Source organism: Pseudonaja textilis, chromosome 1 (genome assembly GCF_049901715.1).
Source record: "Pseudonaja textilis isolate UNSWEBS1 chromosome 1, rPseTex1.2, whole genome shotgun sequence".
Lineage (NCBI taxonomy): Eukaryota > Metazoa > Chordata > Lepidosauria > Squamata > Elapidae > Pseudonaja > Pseudonaja textilis.
This window is the reverse complement of record NC_141990.1, coordinates 87,699,357-87,726,365: the sequence shown is the minus strand read 5'-3', so window position 1 is coordinate 87,726,365 and position 27,009 is coordinate 87,699,357. Positions and strand designations below refer to the sequence as shown.

Sequence of the window (27,009 nt, the reverse complement as noted above, 5' to 3'; positions counted from 1 at the left end):
CCATCCTTCCGAGGTTGGTAAAATGAGGACCCACATTATTGGGGGCGATGTGCTGACCCTGTCAATCACTTAGAGAGGGCTGTAAAGTACTGTGAAAGTGTGAAGTGGTATATAAGTCTAAGCGCTATTGCTATAAAAAAGTCATCTCATCCCCTTCCCACCCAGCTACTCCTCTGCCCTCTTCCACTGTGGGGCACTTTAGATTCCAGCTTCTCCCTCCAATTGGAGTGGCATGCTCAGTATTAAAAAAAAACAATTGCTAGGCAGAAAAACTACTTTGCTGTTTTCTGCCAGTTTTCATTGGGAGAAGTATTACCTAATTCATCAAATAAGCATATATGGATAACTGTGCCATGAAAAACATTCTTGTCTTAAGCTTTGTTCACATGCAGCACTGACCTGTGGTTTGCTTAACCGCAGCATGATGGAAACCACTGTTGGATGAACCAAACATCATACTAAGCCAAAAATAAAGTTTTACTAGGTAACCCATGACCAACTGTATCATCACTTCATAGATACTTCCTTATCTAAATAGACAAAAAGGATGACTGGGGGGATAGGGGAAGCTGTGGGAGCAGGAGCAATTTCTGACTTCCTGCCGGCTTTCCCATTGACTTTCCTTGTAAGGCTGGCAAGGAGTGCTAGAAATTATGATTACATGATTGCGGCCTGATTGTGGTTGCGTGGCAGCACTGAAGCAGCTATAAGTTTGCCAAATTTCAGTCCCATGGGAGTCAAGTATCCCTCTGATTTTAGACCCATTTGAGATACAGTACATGGATTGAAAAATTGTTGCACTGTGATGCAACACTTCAATTGAATGTTACAAACAATCAAGCAGACATGAGCATTTTAGATACTCCATAATGGCTGAGTTGATCTTTATTCAACCCAAAAACCTTGCAGTATGACAGGTGAACCCAAACTGATTACAGGAACGGGAGCAATTAGCGCACACTACAGTTATGAAAGATATCTAATAGTACTTTAGTGCTTTCTGAAGAGACTGTGGTTAGTCAAAAGTGAAAAGTCAGATGCTCTGTTAAAATAATATGATTTTTGGCTGATATGGAATGTCCAAGGTTTACAAAAGAACTACAAAAATATTTTTTGAACTAATCCTAGGGAACAAAATAATTCACATTTATACTTTTAATAGAAGAAAATGCAAGGACTCCTTGATAAGTAAACGGAATTATTTACTTTGGATTGACTGCATTGACAGAAGCTGGGTGAGTTTGGGCTCTCTCAGCCCAGCCCACCTCACAAGGTTGTTGCTGTGGGGAAAATAGAAGAAGATAAACCAACCAGCCTGCCTGCTTGCTTGCTTGCTTGCCTGCATTATTTTTACCCAAAGATGTCTGCCTCCTTGGGTTCTTTGTAAAAATAATTCAGGCAACCAAGCAAGGAGGCAGACTGGCTGGTTTACCTTCTCCATTGTGGCAGTCTCGCAAAACAACTTTGTTTCCATATCCAGGGCTAAGGCATTGGCAATAATTTTATCACCAGACAAACAAAATGTTTCTCAGTACTTCAGCAACATTTCTATTTTATAGTCTATGCAACTGAAAAAAGATATATTTAAAAATATAGAGGATAAAATTTCAAAGTGATAGCAATTGAAGATCAAAAAGAAAAAATGGTTTAACAATGACATTTTAAATCAAGTTCAGCTGATAAAATGTTTTTATGTTTCTTAAATTCGTATTTTAAAATTCTTGAATCCGCTTGCACAATGTTTTGCTTGGTTATTTTAAGTCACATGTGTAAACTGAGCAAGAATGATGTTAAGAGCATTCTGAATAATTCATATTTAGCATATGTCACCTATATATGACATATATATTAATATCTTTCTGGCCTGGTGTAGAATGAGGCTTGAGCTACGTGACAATTAGAAAAACTATGAAAAGGATCCCACTGCAGAAAAATAGATAGGGGTAAATAGATGCATAACAAGCACTGACACTACCAGAAATCAGGACCATAGTAAACATTCCCTCTCCAAGTACCTGGAAATTATTAATTCACTCTCCCTTCCCTTCCCTATCAACATCATTCCAGGAAGCATGCAATAACCAAAAATACCATGACAGATGGGATGACAAAATCCAAAGGGATTAGGCTAGATCAAGAAATATTCATAGAATCCACATGGCTTAAATCTCAAAAATAGAAGTGCCTATCTATATACACACTCACAAACAACAAAGCTAGCTTTGCTTCATGTCCATTAAGTTCCAAACTTCTAGGAATTCTGGAAAGAACCCTCATTTGTCCACAGATGTCAAATCAATCTGTCTGTCTGTCTGTCTGTCTGTCTGTCTAGCTCTCGCTAGCTATCTCTAATAGACAGAGGGTGGCTTGGGGTGGTTGGGAATAGTGCAGAATCCTTTAGAAAGCCCAGGCTTACTGGGGGAAACATCCCTCCTATGTTTCTGCATAGGAAGCTTCATTTCCCCCTCCTTTTCTTTCCCCTCTCCCCAAAAACTTCTAAATACTTTTATGTAGACACAGATTAAATCGGAGAATTTCATTGTATTATACCGTAGCTCTCAGCATTCTTGTATTACCGGCTGCCGGGAATTGCAGTTCAGCAACTTCTAAAAAGGCTGCAGATTACTCACATCTGCATTATTTATTTTATTAGTCAAATTTGTATCCCACCACCATCACAAAACAATGAACAGCTCAAAAAATAAGAAAATAAAATAAAATATAGAAACATAAAGACAATGCAAGAGGCAGATTGTTCTAGAGGTTAAGGTACCAGGGGCTAGAAACCAAAAGACTATGAGTTTTAGTTCTGCCTTAGGCATGAAATGCCCAGTGGGTAATTTTGGGCCGTCACTCTTTCATGATGTCAATCTTGGCCAACAAGCTAGTTGGTCAATTCCTATTGCAACTAATGCAGACCCAGCACTTGTGGGGGAAATACTAGGAAGAAAAATTATATATATTTATATATAAATAAAACCCGTATGGCCTCAGGCCCCCAAAGCCCTCTGGGAAAGCTTTGTCTTCATCTTTTTCATACACACATACATTAATTTTCCGTGTCTGTCTCTCTGTCTCTGTCTCTCTGTCTGTGTGTGTGTGTGTGTGTGTGTGTGTGTGTCTTTCTCTCTCTCTCACACACACACATTAGACTCAGACACAACATACAGGATATGTTTCTTTCGCAATCTGCCCTTGGCCAGGAGAATAGAATCGTTCAATTGCAAAAGTCTTGCTACAATCAAGATATTAGTGGTGACCCTTGAGGCTTTCCCTTCTGTAAATCCTCTTTATATAAAGAAAGGATTGAGATGCATGATCACGGTTCAGTGGCTTTGATGCAGATGGATGACTTCTTGAAGGCAAACTGCACCGCTGGGGAATTAAGGCCTGGATTTCGTGTTATTTCTTAATTCCTTGTCTCTTATTAACCTGCTGCATAATATTCAGTAAGTTACCCAAGTTTTTCATAAGCATGCTGTCTAAGAATGATGATCTGCATTCTATGACTTTCTTTTATGAAGGAGGTTCAGTTTTGTTTGGGTTTTTAATTTCTCTTTTCATATCAAGCTGTTTTGGTTATTTTTCTTTCTATTTATACATTAAAAGCAATAAACGAAGAACAAATCCTACAAAAGCTTTGCTCGTGGGGGATCAAACCAGTAGTTCACAGAGGTTTTTTTTTTTTTATAAAAAAAAGAGACAAAAAGAAGAGAGATGACTAAAGCTGGGGTGGATACTCCTTCTGGCACTGACCTCAATCAATCCTCCCCAGATTTCCCCATTTGTTTTTGAAAGTGGGTAGGAATAAATAATAACATGAAATATTAAGGCATCGTAAACCATGTGGTATGGACATACATATTTAAGTGTATTAATTGGAGGAAGGAAGAAAAAGGCAAACATAGCAGCATACAACTGAACAACTGCTTCAGGGTTTAATCTTTCACTTTGAATGTACTTTTTAAAAAGTAGAGTGATCTCCTCAAGTTATCCCCAAAGATTTTCTTTGCCGTTAGATAACAAAGATCCCTTTCAAAACAGGACATAGCTATAACCCATTACCCTGCACTATATCCAAGTTTGGGGCCCTGAACTGAAAGGGAAAAAATGTTGTCAGATTTTTTTTTTGTATATAAATTCCATTATATGTACTGTATGTGGTTTTTTTTAAAGTTAAAATCTTCTTTTAAATCCTGAGTTTTACAATATCATTTTAAAAATAAACAAGACGGACAAGATGGTAAGATCAACAGCAATGTGTGTGCATGTTCTCATTAATGAAGGACAAAAAAATTATTTTGACTGGTCTTGTACCATTCAATTGTCTTATTTGAGTTAATGGTAGTGATTTGTTCTGTTCTTGACATTACTAGAAACTGCAAATATTGCATATGTATAAAATTACATTGTTGCTCTATTCATTTTAGAACTAAGCCTTAAGATAACAATTATCATTAACATACAAAGCAGACAAAATAGATACCAGATTTCATTAAGGGAGGAGACTTCTGTTCTACACTAATTGAACCTTCCATTAGTAAGTTGTTAAACAATTGTTTATGCATTACCCCATATTAATTTGATTTTTCAACATGACTTGCAATAAACAGACAGTTCCACACCTTTTTCAAGTGGTGCCTTTCAGACAAGTTGAAGTTCAGTTCCCACAATCCCTACCTTGGATTGCCTAAGGTGAGTCTACCTGTGTTCTAGAGACAAGATGCCAAAACTTTATCTCTATGCACAAACAGAGGGGGGGAGGGAGGGGGAAAGAAAGAGAGAGAGGGAAAGAGAGATGGTCATTTTTGGAGTATGGCATGGCCCCAGCCAATCAGAGTATTATTGGTATGGCTTTTAAGTTAATGGAATTTCTCCAACTTGATCTAAAAGTGTTGGAAATAAAGCTAAAACTAACCAGACCCATTTCTGTAGCTCACAAAGAAGAAGAATGGCATATATAACTTACAGGAATAGTTTTCTTTTTCACCTAGGTGATTATCATCTGGGTTGGAACCAGCGATGTATAGTCAGGTCTACTGAGTAGTTGGGTAAAATACTAAAGGAAATACTAGAGTTGCGGACTACAGTAAGAAGTTAACAAAACATTTCAAAAGCAAATCATTTCTACACTGTTCTCCAGAAAACAGTATGGATGCACACATTGGCAGGGTTTGCCTTCTACTCTGAAACTACATTTTCTCCTCTTGTTCTAATAGAATTTTGTTTGCCAGTAGCTCCATCTTGTGGCTCTGTCAGTGCCTACTGATACTGTGCCAACACCCAAACACAATGACTGAACATAAACTAGAAATATAATTCTGAAGCATACTGCAGTTGTATTTTCTGTGTTAATTTCTGACTAATTTCCCATACTACCAAATCTATGACTTCAGACGAAAAGCTCGATCTCTGTTTTAGGCATTCACTGAATGATTTATATTAACAGGAGGAAGATATTCATTACACATCTTATATTTACTGCACTTGCTTCATTTTAAATAAACCGAAAACGGTAAACTGCATTTATTCTCCAAGCGTAACAGTGCATCTATTGATTGGATATTATATTCCAGAAATTCAGTATTGCTTTACAAAAATTGCATCACCGAAGTTGTAACCGTGAAACAAAAGAATAGATCATCCTAACATAAAGAGAAGTTATACTAGGTTTCCTCCCAATGGATGAATGACACTTTCTTCTGCCCTCATAATCTACTTGACAAACAGGTTCACGTTCTATAATGTGGTCCATTTAATTTGTCTTAGTGTACTGCAAAAATCCAGATAAATTTCTGAATGGTGTTGCTTGTTCTCCATTAGATATTAGCAGAGTTAGGACTCTGGATCTCTATTACTGCCACATGGTGATTATCTAGATCAGGGGTGCAAACTCACATCGTCATGGTGTCATCACATGATGTATCACAACTTTTCCCCCCTTCGCTAAACCGGGCGTGGGTACGGCCAGCGCGTGACACATCCGGCCCATGGGTCACGAGTTTGACAGCCCTGATCTAGATTTTTGCAACCCATGCAGCTATAATGTCAATAGTGTTTATAAGGCCTAACACAATTGTTTCTAAACTTAGTGTAACTAACACAGCAAATTATCTTTAATGACAGCAGTCAAGCAAACACCTTGCCTTAATGTTACATGTGAGCTCAGCTACAGAATTATATCGGGATTGCTCTTATCTGTCATGAACTATAAAACACCACACAAATAGTCCTTGAGTTACAATGGCAATTGGGACTGAGATTGCCATCATTAAGCAATGCAATCGTAAAGCATGACATTGTGTGATCACATCACTTAGCGACAGAAATCCAGGCAGAGCTGATTGTCATTGTAACCATCAGGAAAATGTGGACCAATAAGCAAGAAACATGACAAGGAGTCTCAGGTAAGGAGTCTGGGTGTGCTGCAAAGGGATTGGGGAGGCCCTCAGAGACCTGAAGCACATTGTGTGCAAGTTGGAGGGGACTGCTGTAGTGTGGCATGAGCTCCAGAAGGTTGTGTAAAGTACAGGGTGCATCCATGCATGTATCCAAGTGCAGGGAGGCTGGGGAAAGAAAGCATAGTGTACAGGTAATCCTCAACTTACAACCACAATTGAGCCCAAAATTTCTGTTGTTAAGTGAGACCTCAGTTGATAAGTTAGTAACCCAGTTGTTAAGTGAATTTGGTTTCCCCATTGACTTTACTCATCAGAAAGTCGCAAAAGGGGACCACATAACCTTGGGACGCTGCAATGGTTATAAATGTGAACCAGTTGCCAAGTATCTGAATTTTGTTCACATGCATATGTGTATGTGAGTGCAGGGAGGCTGGGAAAAGAAGATGCAGGATATGTGCGTGCAAGCAGAGGCCAGGATGAAAGGAGGATGTTGGTGGGTGCGTGGCTGTGTGTGAAGGCGGGGAAGCAAGGGAAAGGAGGCATTGGAGAGTAAGCAAAGGGGTGAGGCGGGTACTGTGTGTGTGAACAAAGAAAGGCAGAGGGGGACACTTACCTAAGCAACTTGTGGCTTCCCTGCTGGCCTCTTTATTGACTTTGCTTGTGGGAAGCAATAGAGAAAGTCAACAATGGCAATTGTCAAGGATTCAAGGAATGCTCCCAACCAATTCAAGACACTGAGGCCTTGGCTTCCTCAAAAATCCGGTTTATTGGGTATATCATATCGGCACGGTCAACATTGAAACCAACATTGAATAATTCCCACGTTTTTGGTATAATTAAAGAATAGTTACTGTCCACCCCTCGTGTCACAGGTCACGTTAGCCAACCCAGCACTCCCTCCTGCCATTGCTAGTTTGCTAGTTTGGCCTTGGTTCTCGGGAGCCTTATTGTTGTTATGTCTGGCACGCTGGAGGAAAACATTCCACATTCCATAAGTCCTCCCCCCACCCCATAAGTATGGCAACTACGAAATAAAGCAAGAAAAATATGTCTTCAGCTAGAGTCGTTTTGAGAATCGACAGCAATCACGTGAATGGATGATACTGCAAACATTTTCAAGGGCAAGTTGACTGCCAAGTGCCCAAATTTTGTTTCATATGACTCCAGGGACGCTGGAATGGATGGAACTTCCAAGCCCTGTCATTAGTCCCTTTGTTTAGTGCAATCATAAATTCAAACAGTTGCTGAATGAATAGTCGTAACTCAAAGACAACATGTGATTTTTCGTTCATTACCTCTTCACTTTCTTTATAAAAAAACCCTAGAACTGTTACAAAGCATTACCAAAAGTGCTCTAGGAACTGGAGAAGTGTTTGTGACATCAGCGTATGAATAACATGAATTTTCTCACTCTGGCTCAAACACATACCGTAATATCACAGCAAAACCACATTTCCTAATATAAAAGCTAAATCAGACTGTTATGGAAACCACTGCATAATTTAGGAGTTCATATCTAACCTACTTTGGTGCCCACCAGCTTCCTCACTGCACCTGACTGTATACAACTTTATACAATATATAATAATATGCAAGTAAAGCAAAATGCCAGCCTTAGCCTTCAGCATCGTTTTTATTTCCAAGGATGACTTAGGCATCAAAATAGGCCTCATTATACGTTTCTTTGAAAATAAAAACGATAACTTATTACAGCCCAGTCCTAGGTTAGGAAGCATGCCTAGAAAGCAAATAAATAAAAAAGTAAACAAGAATAGCATCAAGAAATAACAGGCAGCTTTTGGGAAAAATCGGTGCTTTCTAATTCATATATCCCGCACCCCTAGTCAAGATCAAGATTACAGCTCTTCTGAAAGGCATTCATAGCATCCTTCAAAATTCCAAATGCTCTCACTGGGTTTAGCGAAATCCATCTGACTTTCACTTTCTAAGTTGAAATGTTCCCCTCCCCCTTTAGAATGGGTTATCAGCATTCACTGGATGAAGGCTAGTTTGTTTAACATGGTTGTATTTGCTTTTTCTCAAAATATTCCATTAACAAAAGACATGTATATACAGTAAGCTGGGATCAAGAGAAGCTTAATCAAATCAAAAACAAAACCTAAGCTGCTTTTACTACAGAATTACAAAGAAATAGATTTTACTATTCTGCATATCATTGTAAGAATTTAAATGTATTAGCTACCATGTAATGACAGGCATGAAATTAAATCAAAGCAGAGCCACACATGAAGATGCAATTTTTACTTTCATCAAATATGAAGCAACATATTTAGGCTTTTGGCTGCAACTTGCTGCACAACATAGAAATTAAAATTTCCTACAGCTTTTAAGATTCTGTTTAAAGGTGTCCAGCAAAGAAATCCCAACAATATCCTAAAATAGTTAAGACCACTGTCAAACTATCTTATTGTTCTGAAATTTCCCTAACATTCCATCTGTCTTCCTGTTTATAAGTCTCTTTAAATTTCTTAAGTGTTTTCTGCTGTATTGCTAATACTATTCCACCAACATTTTTCAAAGACAAAAGAAACTTCAAGAAGAAGGGAGAATAGATAAAATTTCCCTTCCTCTCTTGTGGGAATATCGACAAGTGGATGCTTGTTAAAATGGATGCTCCCATGAACAAATATGTCCTTGGTGCTCTTTGAGTATGGATGTTTGCTTGCAGGCATTTCATTAGCCAACTAGCTAATAATTTCAGTGCTAGGAGGGAGTAGGGTTTACCTTCTATTTATGTGCAGTAGCCAGCCAATGTAGGTGGGGGTGTTGTTTTTACCTTGGTACTTTCTTGTTTAGGCTGTTGTTTTCTGCTTGTTTGTCTGAGTAAGTAGTTCCTTGATTAGGGTATTGATTGCTGCTTGTTGACTGCTGTTAATCCTGGAGTTAATTCCTGCTTATCTAGATATTGATTGATGGAGAGGAAGTATTCTGTCCTTTTGTTTCTTTTTTAGCTTTTTATTTTGTCTCTTCTGAATGGTGTGTACATATTGTTTATCTCTGAATTGATGGCTGGTTTGTCTGAGTGCCAGGCTTCCAGGAACTTCCAACATTTTTAGATTTCGCTTGGACTAGGATGCTTCACAGTTTGCGGATTGAAACTATGGTTAAATCTGTTAAGTATGTGAAATTAAGGAATTTTCATTGTGTCTACCGACATGGTTCTGATGTGTTCTGCTACTCTTCTGTTTGTCTTTCTTATATAATGGCTGCAATAGTCCTCACACTGTATGTTGTGTGTCCTATTTTTTCTTCCTGGGCTGCCAGGCCTTTTGGTTACTTAAATACTTTGGACAGGTTGAATTGGTTTGTATGCCATGGTGATGCTGGTTATAATAGTCTGTGGATTATTTCTGAGATATTTTTGATGTATGGCAGTGTTATCTTTATCATAGTTGTGTTTGTTTTGCTATAGCAGGTTGACTTTGGATAAAACTGCTTGGATAACCATTTTATTGAAATATGTTGTATATTTTCTTTTTCTGGTGTCCTGTGTTGCTGCAATGCATTTGTCCTTATCTGAATAATGTTCTTACACAGCTCCTCTTGTGGGAAGTTGAGTTGTTATTTTGGTACAGGAGTACTTAGTTAGTGTGGTTCATTTTTGAATAGATATATCTTTCTAAGCTTCCCATCATTTCTTCTGCTTATGAGGCCATCCAGAAAGAGTGGTATGTTATTGTCTTCTTTCAGTGTGAATTTTACTCCTTTGGAGATGTTGTTGATTGTTTCATGTGTCTTCTCTACTTGTACCTGTTTTAATATGACAAAGGTGTGGTCTGCATACCAGATCCATACTTTGGGTTGTATACATGGGAGTGGTATAGTGTTTTGTTTTGTTTTGTTTTGTTTTTAAATCTGCACTACAGTTTCTGCTACGAATCCTGGGAGTTGTGATCCCATGGGGGTTCCTCTGATTTGGTGGTGTATTTGTATATCAACCTGAAAGTAGGTAGTAAGGCAGAAATTGATGAGGTCCATGGTTATGGGTATTTAGATCTTAGTGCATTTGGTTAGATCGGGTGAGTTGTTAAGTACTGTTGCCATGACTTCTTTTGTTAATTTTGGGTTTTAGGTATAAAAAATGCTGTGACATTGAATGAAACCACCATCCTTTTCTATTATTAGGTCTTTGATTTTCTGGAAGCACTGTACTTGAGAACTGATAGAATATTTGATCCTTCTGTAAATTCTTTAACTATGTTGTACATTGGGGTTGCTGGTAGCAATACAATTGGACAAAGAGGTATGTCAGGATTATGTATTTTAGGGTGTCTCAGAAGCAAGGGGAATGGATTCACAGCTTTTTATCTATCACTGTCCTTTTGTGATTTGACCTTTCTCAGTTAGGTTGTTAAGGATTCTCTTTATCAAGTTGTCTGGTTTGTATATTGGGTTGGTGTTTACTGGGTGGGATGTAGGTTTAGAGTAGAATAGAATAACAGAGTTGGAAGGGACTTTGGAGGTCTTCTAGTCCAACCCCCTGCTTAGGCAGGATACCATTTCAGACAGCTCTTCTTAAAAGCTTCCAGTGTTGGAGCATTCACAACTTCTGGAGGCAAGTTGTTCCACTGATTAATTGTTCTAACTGTCAGGAAATTTCTCCTTAGTTCTAAGTTGCTTCTCACCTCGATTAGTTTCCACCCATTACTTCTTCTCCTGCCACCAGGTGCTTTTGTTTCTTTGTCTTTCAATAATTATTTGGCTTTTTAATGCATTGTGATCTCTCCATAATAAATATGGTTCAGCTTTGTCTTTTAGGATGAGGATAATGTTTTGATTTTTCTTTAGGTTTCTGACAGCTGTTCTGTTCTCTGCTATGAGTTGGTTCCGATATTATGTTCTTCTGCTCTGAGGAGTGATGTCTACCTCGTGTTTTGTTGTGTCTCTGTGTCAAGCCATATAGTTTAAAATGCTGCTTCTAAGGCTGCTAAGAATTCTAATTGATTAGCATCATCTTCTATGTCAAGGGTCTTCAAACTTAGCAAGTTTAAGACTTGTGGACTTCAACTCCCAGAATTTTGGAGCTAACATGACTGGAGGAGGAATTCTGGGAGTTGAAGTCCACAAGTCTTAAAGCTGTCAAGTTTGAAGACCCCTGTTCTATGTCATAGTTGAGGCCCTTCTAGGGTTTAGCTTTTCAGTATTCCCAGATTCCCAACCACCATATTTTACATAGCAAAGTATAGCTAGAGTCTTCAGTTTTCACAAAGCCCAGTGATGCAGATGAACATTGATTCTGAAAAGGATAACCAGGACTGAGAAGTCAGCTCTTCTAGATACAAGTTAAACTGAATCTACTTTGGATGGATCATATATACTGATACACAGCTAAAATTATTTCAAATCCCAAAATGTAAATGCTTACCGAATTGCTTATCCTGATACTGGTTTTCAGATTCATCTACTTCTGAAGATAGGCATTGAAAACACAGAAAAACAAGCTATTTATCAGCTTAATGCTATGCACTGTTAGGAATCACAGGGTATTTAACTCTGCATAACAACAGATTATTAATGCATACTTGTAACTGGCAGAATTAACCTCTCATTCTTTCCACATGAAGAATTTTAGAAAGAAAGGAAGTGTGAATCTTTATCTTTATGCCCTAGTTCCATTTCTGTTCTTTCTGAAGGGCTTATAACATTATTAGGCTCTCCCACTATATAACTTGATTCCTGACGCTAGTCTAAAGAAATCTTGAGCAAAAGCCTTTTCTGAAAGTCTTTCCTTTATTCCAACCATCAGCCTTTTCACCAAAGTCATATGACATATCATTGTCTCATGCCATTACAATACACTTTTCTATAACATTCGCCTCCTATTTCATCTATCCAAAAGTGAGTTGAAATCTCTCTGTGCAAGGACTTCTACATTTTGTATCATATTTATACTAGCAGCTACTATACCTTGTTTGACATGAAATGAATCACAGCAGTGGGCAAGATTTCTCTTTCTCATTAAAAAAAACAGGGCTTGACTACTGTATGTAGTGAACAGAAATAGCAAACTAAAAGTTATAATTATTTACCTGATTGGATGAGAAGAGCTTTCTTAGATGTATTGATTTGTATTTGTATTATATTACCTTCCCTCTCCTAAACATTCTTATTGAAAATTTTATTTCCAACCTCTCTGGAAATTGTTTCAAGAAAATGATTGTATTTTATTTAATGGTAATACATTTTCCGTATGCCAAAATTAAAAATCTTCCCAAAGCATGGAACAGCGCACAAACGAAACAGTGAATGACAAAGGCAAGGCTTACTTCAATATTTGATTTCACCAATATAATTCTGGCATGAATAGGAGTAAACACGGAAATACAAAGATACCCAAACCATCTGTAAAGCTAGCCACACTTAAAATGTGAACATTAGTGAACATGGAATTGGCTATTTCTGTTCTGAAAGCTAGCACAAATTAAAATGTCCAATCATTAATCACACACAGTATGCACAGCTTTGATAATTGTATTTTTGGGTACAAGTCCAAATTTATTACTATGAGTCATTCCAAGCAATTTATCCATGCATATATTTCCACACACACTGTCTGAATGCAAAACACATACCCGCTTTTAGCAGAAAGCTTTCAAATCTGGTTAACCACACTCTGTAGAAAGTGCTATGCTAAAATCTTATGCCCTCCAAGGACTATCAACTAAGATAAAACAAACCTTGCAACAACAAAAAAAATGAGCACAAGATCCTAGTGCTGATGATGACCTAAACTAGGGCACTATATAAATATTTTAAAAACTAAATGCAAAGGTACCAAAAGCAAAAGGTGTTGTGAATCACTACTGAGCCATAAATCTATGAGGTAAGGATGAGTTGCGAGTGGAGGATCTGACAGGATTTTATATTCCAGATAAATCTGACTGGGTTTTATATTCCAAATTTTCAAAACCTGAAGTTTTGTGTCAGTAAAAAATATTACTTATGTTCTTGTAAAGCCAGAGATGAGAATGAAGTCTGTAAACACCCGGTTCATTAATTAAAATGAAAAGCATTTCTAATCTATTCTCGTGTTTCTTCAGAGTATCTATTCAAATTCATTGAGAAGCCCACAAGTAAGATGTGAGGGGGCAAATGAATATGTAGTCTTCAGCAGACTCACTACGAAGTTGTTTCTCACAGTTAAAGCTGCTTGTACTAGAATGTCTGAATGGTGCCAGATTAAATAGAACAAGAAGTAAAAGAAACAAAGTAAATAGGTTTAGAAGTAAGCTTTCCATATCTGGGCTGCAAAACCACAGTCAGGCACTAGAAGGCAGCAAAGAATACAAAAAATGCTCATCTTGAATGTTTGTAACCCAGACATGGCGGTCCTGTCTATCTCAAGATGTGTATGTTGTGAACAGCCAGTTGTGGAGCTGTGACATCTTCTGTGATAAAGATGGTTTCTATGGGAAGAATTATAAAGCTGATTTGCTTGTATGAGGAAATTAATCACATGTGACGGTAAGGATGAACCAACCTCAAGGCCACAATTCCTTTCAAAAGATCAGGTGATGACACTGAAATATAAATTGCACCAGAGAGACATTAGGTTTTATTATCCATGCCAAGTCATCTTGAGCATTACAACATGGCAGGATAAAGCCACTGCTCCACCTACAGGACTCAGTCACAAGCATATTATACCATATTCCTTTTTAGGGAATTATGGCCAATTCAATGCAAATGACAGGTGTCTGCTCTCCTGATTACCTTCCTCCTACAAAGCTGTATGCAAGCCTGATTTTGAACAGAGGTGGCAAATTTCAGAAGAAACGGCTCTGCCTTTTCTAAATTGTTTACACAACTTCCCCCTTTTTCAAGAATCAATAACAGGGAAGACTGCATTACGATTCCACTCTTTTAAGATTCCATTGAAATAAAGATTTGACCAAAATAAATATTAAGATTCCACTGAAATATGGGAATCTTATCCAACATCTTAGAGCCGTACAACAAACAGAAGGAATTCCTACTGGATTTGACAGTTCCTCTGTAGGCCTTCCTTTAAGAGGCACAAGACAAGGTAGTACAGAAATATTTTCGATAGGTTTTAGTTCTCTGTCCCGGCAATAGAAGACTGTAGCCTACTGAATTAATTCATCAAGGCTTAAGATACCTTGGGGGTGGGGGGGAAGACAGCAGATGGAACCAACAACCCCTATTCCAGGGCTTCTGTCACACAAGCCATTAATTCAGGATCCAATCTGGGTCTGTCAACCGGGACTGACCCAGATCGGATCCTGGCAATTATTATCCTGGTATAGTTGCCTTCATTCGCGAAGCCATTAATTCCCTTTGAACATTCACACTTTCCTTTAGTCTGGGCTTTTAAAAAAAAAAAAAAATTCCCGATGATGACATCCAAAGCATCGCCGTTCGAGTTAACAATAAAGTTGCAAAGCGATCGCAACCACGAACCATCATCACCATCACCAATTCAACTGAAGGTCAGTTCTCCTCCCATCCTCGAAACTTGCTGCTGCTGTGGAAAGCTCTCGCCTTCCCTAGATATATATATATATATATATGTATATGTATATAATATAATAATAATAATATATATATATATAAAACACAATAAGGCGCCGCCGCTGCGTTGTCCCTGCTGAATGACTGGCGCGTCACCAGCTCGGAGCGCACCTGGTGTTTACAAGTATCTGCGCCCTCCGCCTTCTGCATAACATCCGGATGGGGTCCCGGACGAACCGGTCTCCGGAAAGGGAAGGGACTTGCAATCCCCAGGTGCGCCTCTTTCCGGGCCACCGGTTTGGGAAAGGGGAGAAGGGAGCGGGAGGAAGGGTGGACGCACCTGCTTCGGCGGCGGAAGAAGCTTCGCTCCACTGATGGACGGCGGCAGCGGCGGGGGTTGCCGACTCCGCCATCTCGCCTCGGAGAACTCTCGGCCGCCCCGCCCCAACAAGCGCCTCTCTGCCCCACCCCCGGGAGGGGTGGAAGTACGGAACGTGGCCCGGGCAGGTGAGACGGAGGAAGCGCGCGCGCACCCTCGCTCGCCCGCGTCACGGCAGGCTGCCTTGCCTGGCTGAGGGAGATCGGCTTGCCGGGGTTCGTTCGCTCTGCAAAGCGCCCTCTGGCGGCCAAGTCAAGGATGTACAGAAGAGCTACCCGGTGTGGAGATAAGACCCCCGACTCCGCAGTTTTGGGGATAGCTAACCCACACGAACACACACACGCAGGTTTCCACACGCCAACGGACGAGCTGTCTTGTTTTCGTCTGGAGGGGCAATGAAGGCTATGTAGTTGTTAGTTTGGGGTTCGGTACACCGTGCAACCCGGGAAAAGACACCTGATAAGCATTTCGTGCTTCCAGGCAATGCCGATTTCCTGACTGTTGCCGACTTTGCCTCGAGATGCATTAAAAAGTGGAGGAGCGTCGATGGAGGATTTGCTATCAAAAAGAAAAGCGTTTTTCGGCCTGAAACCGAACGCCATAGGTCTGCTTAATAATAAAAAAGGAGCAAACGCCCCTTCATATCTCTGTGAAATGTTTTTCTGACCAGATTTCTTATATATTTTCCGGCTGCTCGCCTCGAGTCTATGGCATCACTAATATACATATACATATACATATACATATACATATACATATACATACACACACACACACACACACACACACACACACACACACGGCATTCAGCTTTGTTCAGGTATTTTCCCACGTCACTGTAGTTATGCATTTAAAGTTGTAGCAACGTTTCAGCAGAATCTTATCTGCCATCATCAGGCTTCTGTATTGTGTTCGTCTGACGAACTGACGAACACAATACAGAAGAATATGATGAACACTATACAGAAGCCTGATGATGGCAGATGAGATTCTTCCGAAACGTTGCTACAACTTTAAAAGCACAACTACAGTGACGTGGGAAAATACCCGAACAAAGCTGAATACCATACATGTAAGTACCCGCGAAAACTTAAGAAAACAAATGTGTGTGTGTGTGTATATAGTCTGCAAAGAAACTCGAGCAAAGAATCCCATGCAAAATTTAATGTCTCCGCCAAGAGCAGCTGCTGCTAATTAAACTGGAAATCCGTTGGCCGAAATCTACAAAAAAAAACCAAACAACTCAATAAACACGATGAGCAGTGAACTTTTGAATGAATTGGGCTTAAAGTCAAGGGAGGTCGAGCGCGCGCTTATAATACTTAAAACGTTTATTCCATATAGGGCGGTTGTGGTAGCAAGTTAATCAACTACAGCTTCCAACCGAAGGAAGGCATCATAAATGATATTGAAACACTGTAGAAGAGATAACGCACCATATTTTCATCAGGAAGTGTACTTCGATTAGGATTTTTTTTTCAAACAGACTTCCTGGTCTTTCAATCCTTATCAGATTAAAATGGATCAGGCAAGTCTTAAATTTTCCTTGTTATCAGCTTAAAAGTTTCTTTTACTATTTAAATATTCTTTTCAACATGTTTTGCATCAGTTCATCCAACAAATGTTAGTATGCTTCTCAGTATTTTTATTTTATGCACCAGTTTTATTTGTGGGAATGTTTGGAGGGCTAAACATGAAGGGTCTACAAAACCAGGGAACTTCAAAACTCAAATCTACTGTTTTGCTTTCTTGGGATCTGTTCTTTCCTAGCCAGACTGGAGACCTCCTTGACTGCACTACTTAGCTCATAATGGAGATATATTACATGTAAATATCATTGAAATGCTTGCAATATCTACATTTGGACTGATAGATGACACCCCCCAGTGGTTTTCATGTAGACATTAAATGGAAGCAGACAGAAAGTAGAATCCTGAAGAAAGGATAAAGTAAGAATCTTGGGCCAAACACAAGGAAATACAACTCGAAAGTCTGAAGAGACTGCAGCTGCATAGGTGTGCAAACTTGTATATACAATCATTAGAGCCCAGAGTTGAGTATGGCCTTGAATGGCATATTACTTGGGTACACTCCAGAGAGGAAGCTGGGCAAAGTTTACAAATAAATAAATTCACATTTAATCAATATAGTATCACACCGTATATTAGCACCTTTCCGTGCTAATTCAACAGCAACCTTTGTCCTTGTAGTCTTCAGTCGCTAACCGTTTTTGAGCATTATATACAATCTCTGGTAATCGCTGTGTAATTTTGCACTACAGCAACTCCAGATAGTCATTCTTTTTCCAGTCAATATTTCTGTTTTCATTCATTTTACCATCCTCATCTGAATTTCCTTCGTTTTTAAAACTGTAACTTGGTTTTAAAATAATCAAGAAATATACCCACATTTTTTATAATTCTTTATTTCTTAAATGTGTATCACAATGGATAGCTTTAAAACAAGCTAACAGTACTATATGTAATTCAGGCATATGTAACTGGTACAGTTCAATAATACATAAACAACACTAAAAAAGACACAAATACACTGTAGACTGGAATTTAAGTTACTAAAAATAAAACAATGTGACATTTAAGAAAGGATTGTTAAGTACCAAGTGATGTAAAGGTCAGCATACTACAAGGAAAAACTATCAAATATGTTCTACATTATCATTTCACTTATGGATTCCATCTCAGTTTAGGAAAACATCCAAGGATCTTAAACGAAACATGTAGTCCTCCAAAGGCAATACTCATGGGTCTCTGTCTGCAATACCATGAACCTTTCACTTCAAAAATGCTTTGGATTGCACCCAAAACCTCTCATAAATGAACAGATGTCTCTTATTCCAAGCTAAGGTCCCAGAAACACTGTGCTTAACACAGGCCCCGGTTACAAACGTAAACCTGTAAAGTTAATTTTCACATTTGATTTTGTTTTAGTGATACAGAGTTGTATACAACCTTACACAGGTCCTGTATGCACAATTGTGTTTAACTGATTGTGAAGGGAGACTGTCAATACTGTAATCTAATCAACTAACTCTTGGGAACTGTAGGGAGCTAAAGTTCTGGTCAATTGCAGGCAGATAAAGAAATTGATTTGATAAGATTAATAGAGCATTAACTCTCTGTCCCCCATTTTTGATACAGAGATAAAATCCTAGAAAGGCCTTGAAAAAACCAGAACTTTTTTAGTCAGTCTGTCGTTTTCCTTTTCTCCTCTCCTCTCGTTAATTTTTTTAAAAAAATTGATTTTGATATGAGGAAACAAGCAGGGCATGTTAGCTCGGTGACCCTCTATGCAGTGACTATGAAGGTCTGCACTGATGATCATGGGGCTTCCAATTAAGTACCTCAAGGTTCCCTTGGTCAACCATGTTATGTGAATATGGTTAATAGTCTGGATAGGACTAATTTTATTAAATATTATGTTAGAAAAGGAGAAGATTCCTGAAAATATTTAAGATAAAATAATAATTAATGTTGGAGAGCAATTTTTCAAGAAGAATAGGTATAGTTGCAGCCAGAAAGCTGCAGTGTTCTTTAGCAACAGTAAACAAATACTGGATTAAAGTGCAACAGCATCTCTTGGGGGGAAAAATCCTGCAGGAAATATCCTGTTCTGTGTTGAGATGGAAGATTGCCTCTACTCAGGGGCAAGTGTGCTTCTCTCGAAAATCAGAGATTGCCTTCCACAGCGTGCATATAATCCCACCTCTGTAAAAAAAAAAAAAAAGTCATAGCAGTTTTTGGTCAGTATCAAGTATCACAAAACACTGTCTGCAGTAAAAAAAAAGCATAACCAGAATCTTAACAGCTTATATTTATACATCATATTGGACTTGCTTATTTTTAACCTTGGTTAGCATTTTGGTGGCTGATCATGTATGAACCCAGGTCATTTGACTGTTTATGATTCAACCTAATCCAGAAAATGGGTTAATCCAGCAATGAAATTATGCAGTCACTAATTTTAGTTCCTACTAATGTACAAGTGAAGTGAGGCACATGATTATGGCGGGAAAGTGGGGGGACTTTCTCAGTGATGGGTTCTGTTTCTGGTATGCCTTAATGACTTTTCTGCACCAGGCTGCTTCAATTCACGCATACATTTTATATTCTTTTTTTAAATTTCATGTCTGTAATATATATTTTATATGCTGCTGTCCTTATTAATATATTCTTTCATTCTATTTCAAAAAAAAATCTCTGTAATCCTCTCAGAAAGCTCCAATTAAGCTTGGTAGAAATATCCCCAAGTCTTTTTCTCTCTCACAGTATTAAAACTTGTATTTTACCTTAAAGTCAGTGCTTTAAAAATACATTTCATTACCTTTCCAATCTTTTCTAACATTCAGTTTCCAGTGGCTTTAATTCTGGGGAACAGACTGGCCTATTACCATTTCAGCAATGCTGAACCTGTAATGCTCCGTATAATTAACTGAACCCAGCAGTTAATGTTTTTCATATATTAAAAAAAATCAAACATACTATCTCACCAAGGCAAGCTTTTTGTAAGCTGCCTTAGGCAAAGGAATAGATTCAAAAAGACAGAAAAGAGGAAGGGAGAAGGAAATCAGAGATTGTGGTCCTTTTTTTTAGTTAAAAGCAACAGATGAGAATGGATGTACTATAATAATTTGCACAAATAATTTAGCAGTTGCACTATTACGAAAAGAGCTATTGTAAATACCAGTGTGAATGCTTCTTATTTATTCAATGTCCCCTAGCCCTATTAATTGTTCATCACCATCCCTAAAGTTTATTTCAATTATCAAAGTTACAAAGCAGTCTTGACTAAACAGTATTTGTCAAATTGCCCTTGTTGTTCCCAGACATTCCATTTTCAATTGGGAGGGATGGTGACTTCTTAGAACTGATCTACTGGGGTTGGATTTGGGAAATCTGTTCTTCGAGCAAAGGCTCATTTGTAGAGCATTAAATGTAACCCAAATCAAAGATAAATATTCGAAGAATTTAGAAGACAATGCTTGTGATTGGGCCTGTCTAATCAAAACTAATGTTACCTTATGCACAAGTAACATTTTTAGATTATAAAACTAACATGAGCTCAGCTACATTTGTGTGCAAGGTGGACTCATCAGTTTTTTTCTGTTTCTATATAGCTATACTTGATAGGTATAATGCTTTTTCTCTATATTATAATAATTTTGTGGAGAAATCTCTTAGAACATATGCACAATTTATTATAAATTTATTACAAATGTACACAATAAAATAAATTATTTAAATTAAAGTATTTAAACATTTAAATGAAATATTTTCAATATTTAAATTACTCTAGGGTTTTCATTAAATAATTACCTACATGAATAGTATAAATTTTTTTTTAAAAAAAGTTACCTGAGTCTAAGGCATTTTAGATCATCCCTGGTAACATAGCAGAGTACATCCGTCAGTGTGTATTCTTCTGCTAGAAACTAAAAAAAAAAAAAAAGGATTGATAAAAAGTTATGCTGATGGAACTGTAAGTTATTATTCTGTTTTTGCACTTGGTTTTTTATAATATGCCTAATTAATTAAAAATGTATTTGTCTTGAAATGTGCATTGTGGTATCAAAATGTTTAATACAATATACATATAAAACTGTTTAATACAACGATTCATTTTATGGCACATCGCATTTTATCACTGTTGCAAATACTAATTGATACTGAAATGGGTTGAATTCTCAAGGTCAACCACTACAAAGAAATATAATCAAGCATGGTCAAATAACAAATTAATGAAATAATGCTATTTAGAAATTCTGGGCTTATTGATGTCAATGTGAAAGTAGTACATGTAAAATGTTCTATAACACACTTTTTGACCACTTTGTTTTTTTTTGTTTTCTAACTTGTTTTCTAACTTTTATTAGGAAAACACTCTGAAAAGATTTCACTAGCTTGACTAAGACTAACTGGAGTTTCTCTTTGAAAGAATTCCTGTCAAAGGGATAAGCAAAATCCACGCTTCATACTTAATCAGGGCCATGTGCCCTGCATGGGGGAAGAGTGTAAAAGATGTTTGTGACCACATGATCAGAGAATCTCCCCCTTTTTTACAAGCATTGTAGTATGATTCACATGAAAAAAGTCACGGCTTCAATCACACAATGATGGCTATCATCTTGATTATTATTACACCTTGCACATTATGAAAGAGAAAACTTTGATTTATGATTACAGCTAATTTAGCAGACACCAGGGATACTAATTTCTAATCCTAAACAAACAATAAATGGGAGTTTCTTTTTAATTTTTAAAACTTGTCTTGCTGGCAGGAGAAATCAAGCTAAAATAAACTACATGAACCAGTCTATTAATAATATTATGGCCAGTAACCAGATTAAAGCTTTAAAAAGTTGTTTAATATGGACTAATTCTTACAGAGAATTTCTATATGAATTCTATGTGAGTACTCCTTTTAGAAGCTTATTAAGAGAAAGTTGTAACCTTTAGAAAAGTTCTAGTCTTTATAAAATTATTTAATCTAAACAGACAGACAGACGTGTGTGATTGAGTAAACCTTCATTTGATTTTGTGGCTAATCTATATTGTATTTGTTCCAAATGCAAATTAATGTATTTTATGTTTACCACAGTCAGATTACACTAGTTGGTGTTTAGATGTCTCAAAATTTATTTCAATCTTTTGCAATCTGTCAGATTCTTGGGTATGTTGTAAGACCCAAATAAGGGAGCAATACGCTTGGGAACTATTTCAAAGTGTTTTTGACAACTATGTTCAAGTTGGTGCAAAAATACAAATATAAAAATCTATCTTAAATATCTTAATTAAAATAAAAATGTTAGCATATAGTCATATTTTATTGATTTGATTTTTATCCCACCTTTATTATTTCTATAAATATTTCAGGGGGGGGGGTGAATGTAACTAATACACTTTCGTCCTCCTATTTTCCCCACAACAACCTTGTGAGGTAGCTTTTCCTGAGTAAAATGGACTAGATAGTATTCATAGTCTCCCAGTTTCCAGTCTGGTGTTTTTTGCACACCATTTTTAAAATATCTTAGAATATGAATTAGAATTAATCACTCCAAATATTGTAAAACTTCACCAACTTGTCATAGAAGATGTTGTCATACATAACTTGAGAAAAATAACTTCTTACATGAGGGGGATTTTATTTTGTAGCTGTTCACCCTTAGATAAAAGATGAAAAATTTCATGTAAAAATAGTCCTAAATCCAATACTGAGCCACGGTGATGTAGTGGTTAGAATGCAGTACTGCAGGCTACGTCTGCTGACTGTTGGCTGCCTACAATTTGGCAGTTCAAATCTCACCAGGCTCAAGATTGACTCAGCCTTCCATCCTTCCGAGATCGGTAAAATGGGGGCCCAGATTGCTGGGGGCAATTTGATGACTCTGTAAACAGCTTACAGGGCTGTGAAGCTCTGTAAAGTGGTATATAAGTCTAAGTGCTATTGCTATTATATTATTTTGCTTTCCATGATTTATTTCGTTTTTGCAACATTATTTTTATTCTTCTAAAATTGCAAACAAAACAAGAATTAAATGTTCAGAGCTATTTAAGCATTTAACAAAATTTTAAAAAGACCCAAGGAACATGTTCCCTACCCTGTTTATAGTTTCTTTGTCAGCACCATGAACTCTCAGCCAGTTAATAAGATCTGGATCCTCAGTTCCTCTGTCCTGTGTACTAAAGTGAGAGACAGACAAGCCAGGAATATCTAGAAAAATGTTGACACAAGTTAGCATAGTTATAAGATGATACACATTTCCACATATAGCTACCCTCTTTGCAGATGAATACATAAAAATTGTACATCACATAATCCATTCTGAGGCGTTCCAGATTAATTGAACTAGAATTATCATCACTCTCATCAAGTGTTGTTATGGTGCAAACTGGTTGGGGATGATGGGATGATCATAACAAATCACATTTGGAAAACATCACATGATAAAAGAGTGATATCCTTAAAATTAGTCCTGTATACATAAGTGCAGCATGAGGTAAGGATGATGAATTTCAGTACCAGGTTGGTTTTAATGATGATTCTAACCATAATTAACCTTAATTAGCCAAAAATTATTTTCAAGAGAAGGAATCTCTTCTGAAAGCAACATGTTATAACAGTTTAAATAAATCTTTAATCTGTACAAATATAGTGAATATTTCAGTCATACTTTTGCAGATTACAGATACAAATCTATAATGAATTCAATTAAACTCTCTTGGCTTTCTTTTGGAATTTTCTCATAACACTGTAAAAACTGCATGCTAAATCAGACCAAAATCAAAAAGATCCAACATTTCATTTATATCAGTAGCTATTCAAAGGCAGAGATAAAAATAAAAATGCAGGGGACGATTCTTGATATTATACCTTTTGCTTGTACCCAATAGTAGTGTCCAACCTTGGCAACTTTTAGACTTGTGGACTTCAACTCCAAGCAAGGCTGGCTGGGGAATTCACAGGTCTTAAAGTTGCCAAAGTTGGATACCCCTGGACTATAGTATATCATTTATTAATATAATCTGTAACAGCTTTCCCTTCTACTGGGCACTGTAGCTAAAGAAGCCAGCAAAACCCCAATGAACATTTAAAAGCTCATTTTTTTAATTTAGTTTAAACTGAAAAGACTCTTTTAGTTTAAGAAAAGGTCTTCTTTTTTGAAAGCAGAAAGTTGGGAGAAAGGAGAAGTAGGTCAAGCCCCATTCACTATTGAAAAACTGAGCAGCAGTTAAGTATATCTAATGAAATTTTTACTTGTCTTTATAATAAAAAAAAAAAAACCCTAATTCTTATTTTTCTTGAGAGGAGTAGGAAACACATTCACCCAGCTACTTTGCTGTGCTCCCTTCCTATCTTCAGACCAACAGGAAATGATGTTGCCCTCAAACTTGCTGACATCACAATATATCCTTCCTGAATACCTGGAAAAGTCTGTTCTGCTTTCGTCTCGACAGCTTTAACACACAACATTCTCTGAGCCTTGGTTGAAATTCCAGTCCTATCAAGCATGATTCACTATGGGAGAAGCCTCTTCCAATTGACACATGCAGTGCTCTGGTTACTCCATTGATGCATGACTATTTTTTTCTTTTCGCTGTGGACCAACTGGACTTTTTTGCCCATTGAAACTATGGGATGATTGATTGACTTATTGACCACTAAATGGGGGGAAAAACTAAAACATTTTTGGTATCACTTGGCTAACAGTTGTCAAGTGGGCAAATGCAGTTGAAGAGCGGATACCTGAGAAAGCTGTTTACATGTGAGGATTGATGAGGCCTTATAAACTACTCTAAAACATTACATAAGGAAGGAAAGGAAGGAGGCAGGGCTTCTTGGTAGTAGTAGTCACTGGGAAACCAAATGAAGGAGTCGAGTCCTTTCCTTTATACTTCCCATTGAACAGTATTAGATTGAATGTATTAAAGAGCCGTGATGGCTCAGTGGTTAGAATGCAGTACTGCAGGCTACTTCTGCTGACTGCCAGATACCAGCAGTTTTGCAGTTCAAATCTCATTGGATCAAGGTTGTCTCAGCCTTCCATCTTTCTGAGGTCAGTAAAATGAGGATCCAAATTTTTGAGGACAATATGCTGACCCTGTAAACTGCTTACAGAGTGCACTGTGAAGAGGTATGTATGTCTAAGTGCTTTTGCTATTGCTGTTAGGACAAGGATTGGTTAATCGTTTTCAGGGCTTTGCAATCTATACATTGAGACCTATTTAAAAACAAATGTCTGCAAAAGCCAGATAGTGGTCTTCCCTTACAGCCAAAAAGGAGTGAAGAGTATGAGAGCAAATCAGAGGTTGGTAGAAGGGGCAGTCCCACAGAAAACCTGCAGAATCAACTGGAGTTGCAAGCTGACACAGACCATGGTCATTTCAGTCTGCCTCCATCATGCACATTAATGTGCAGTATATTGCCTCTGGAAGTGAGAGAAGAGGGAAATGCCATTTACAGAGCAAGTTGGAAGTAGATGAACAGCTGCAGATGGTGGCATGCAGAAATACCATCTGGGAATGGGCAGTGGGCAATCCTTACACAGGGGTGAAAAGTGAATGTGATTTTGTCCAAAGCCTCCTTATGAATGCATACATGCAGGATAGTAAAATTTAACTGGAGGTTCATTCATCCCTTTTAGCTAAAAAGAACAAAAATCTGAAAAAAAGCCAGAGACAATTCCTCTTAGCTAGTTGTATCTCTAAATAGGTACGTCATATTTTTATTTCAATTGATTAACTGCCTAAAGGAGACTTTTAGCTGGTGAAAACCATCATCCTAATGGCAAAAAAGCACTATATTGGAAGCAGTACACTGGAAGGTTTGACTATATTGGTTTGGAAAGTGCTGTGAAGAGCAATTACTTTTGAGGAGTTCAAATAAGCACCTATTGGTCGAGTCTTAAGCTTTAGATGTTTGATCTCCTGTTCTTTTTCTTCTATAGCGTGATGCAGGAGGGTCTGAAATTCTCTTTCCTTCTGCACTAGCTCTTCTAGTAATCTGTTAGAAATGAAAGGGAAATGAGAAGGAGTTAAGTATCATTATTTATTTGTTAAAGAGCTAATAATATTTTTGAAAAATATAGCTGTTTCAGTATTGCATTAGCAATGGTCAAACATCCTCCCAATATCTTTAGCCAACTTCAACTGTAAGAGCAAACCTCTAGTGCCTACCAGGAACAGGTTATCTGGACCACAAACACAGAAGGCCCTTTTGTGTTTATGTGTGACTAACATACCCTTAAGTAAATACATTTATTTATTTTATTACATCATTTCTCTCTGCCTATTGCGTAAGTATTTCTAGGCAGAACATAGTAACAGTATGAAGAAAATGCCCTGATTAAAAATTTTAGTCAGGAAAAATATTCAAAAAACCAAGCTGTGATTTTCTAATGATCTTAGCTAACCTGTAAGATAAAACCACAAGCTTCAGCCTAAGCATGAATCTTTAACAGAGTTTCCAGTGTTTGTAAGGGGAAGAAAAAGCTAAAACCTAGCAGCTACTGGCTGCTGTTGGCTAAATAGCCAAATGATTCCAGGAAAATTCCATCTTTTTAGGTATGAAGAGAGTTGTGTTTCTCCATAAAAAAGCTAGTGCAGAAGTAGGAGATTCTCCCAGATTCTGAGCTCCTGCTGGATGGAATAGATGGAAATTGTGGTCAGAAGGGCCCCTGCTTAGTTGTCAAGAGAAACTTCGTTCAATCTTAGGATTTTTTAAAATAGAATATGGGCTTTTAGTTTAGTAGTGAAAGTTCTTGGAAGTGCTAAATATCACTCTCACCCAGACCATCATGCTAATTTGATCTATCTGATATACCTAATATCAGTATTGCAGTACTTTTAGTCTGCTTCAGGGGCAATTCAAGGCCTTGGTTATGAATGACAAAGTCTTTTATGGCTTGGGGCCTGACTACTCTCAGTAAAAAGTTACTCCCGATAAAATCTGATCACTCCAGGCAGTGTCTACTAAAAGTGTCCACCTCACATTTGATGTACTGGAAGACCACGTGGAGGGAGGCACTTTCTGCAGCGGCTGCCCCCTTGTGGTATACCCTACTACTAGATCTAAGAACTCTTGTCTTCTTTCTTGATATTAGGAAATTATTTTTTTAAAAAGCAAAAGACATATAGAGCTAGAGAGTAAGGAATGGTTGTAACTGAGATGATTGGTGCTGTTATTAATGTGATTATTATGGTATGCAATTATAGCTGCATG

The 27,009-nt window shown here is 37.6% G+C and overlaps 2 protein-coding genes and 1 long non-coding RNA gene across 5 annotated transcripts in view; 1 reads left to right on the top strand and 2 right to left on the bottom strand.

Annotated features, from left to right (window-relative positions):
• The window catches only part of MAP7 (microtubule associated protein 7), a 92,211-nt gene extending 76,781 nt beyond the window's left edge, over window positions 1–15,430 (bottom strand). The window contains exon 1 of one of the 2 annotated variants that reach the window (XM_087940454.1): window positions 15,235–15,430. In XM_087940454.1, the coding sequence (XP_087796580.1) occupies window positions 15,235–15,307 (73 nt within the window). In that variant the 5' untranslated portion in view covers window positions 15,308–15,430. The remainder of the gene's footprint in view (window positions 1–15,234) is intronic. The other variant, XM_087940451.1, reaches the window with a different exon arrangement.
• LOC148127715 (uncharacterized) overlaps window positions 1–27,009 on the top strand; it is a 64,228-nt gene that overhangs the window by 1,187 nt on the left and 36,032 nt on the right. The window lies entirely within an intron of this gene.
• Window positions 18,063–27,009, bottom strand: part of MAP3K5 (mitogen-activated protein kinase kinase kinase 5) — a 111,034-nt gene continuing 102,087 nt past the window's right edge. The window contains exons 27-30 of one of the 2 annotated variants that reach the window (XR_015744927.1): window positions 25,656–25,791; window positions 22,889–23,001; window positions 20,646–20,722; window positions 18,063–18,998 (exon numbers count right to left, since the gene is read on the bottom strand). Coding sequence is in view for 1 of the 2 variants with exons in the window: in XM_026705554.2 (XP_026561339.1) it covers window positions 18,932–18,998; window positions 20,646–20,722; window positions 22,889–23,001; window positions 25,679–25,791 (370 nt within the window). In the remaining variant the exon portion in view is untranslated. The remainder of the gene's footprint in view (window positions 18,999–20,645; window positions 20,723–22,888; window positions 23,002–25,655; window positions 25,792–27,009) is intronic. The other variant, XM_026705554.2, reaches the window with a different exon arrangement.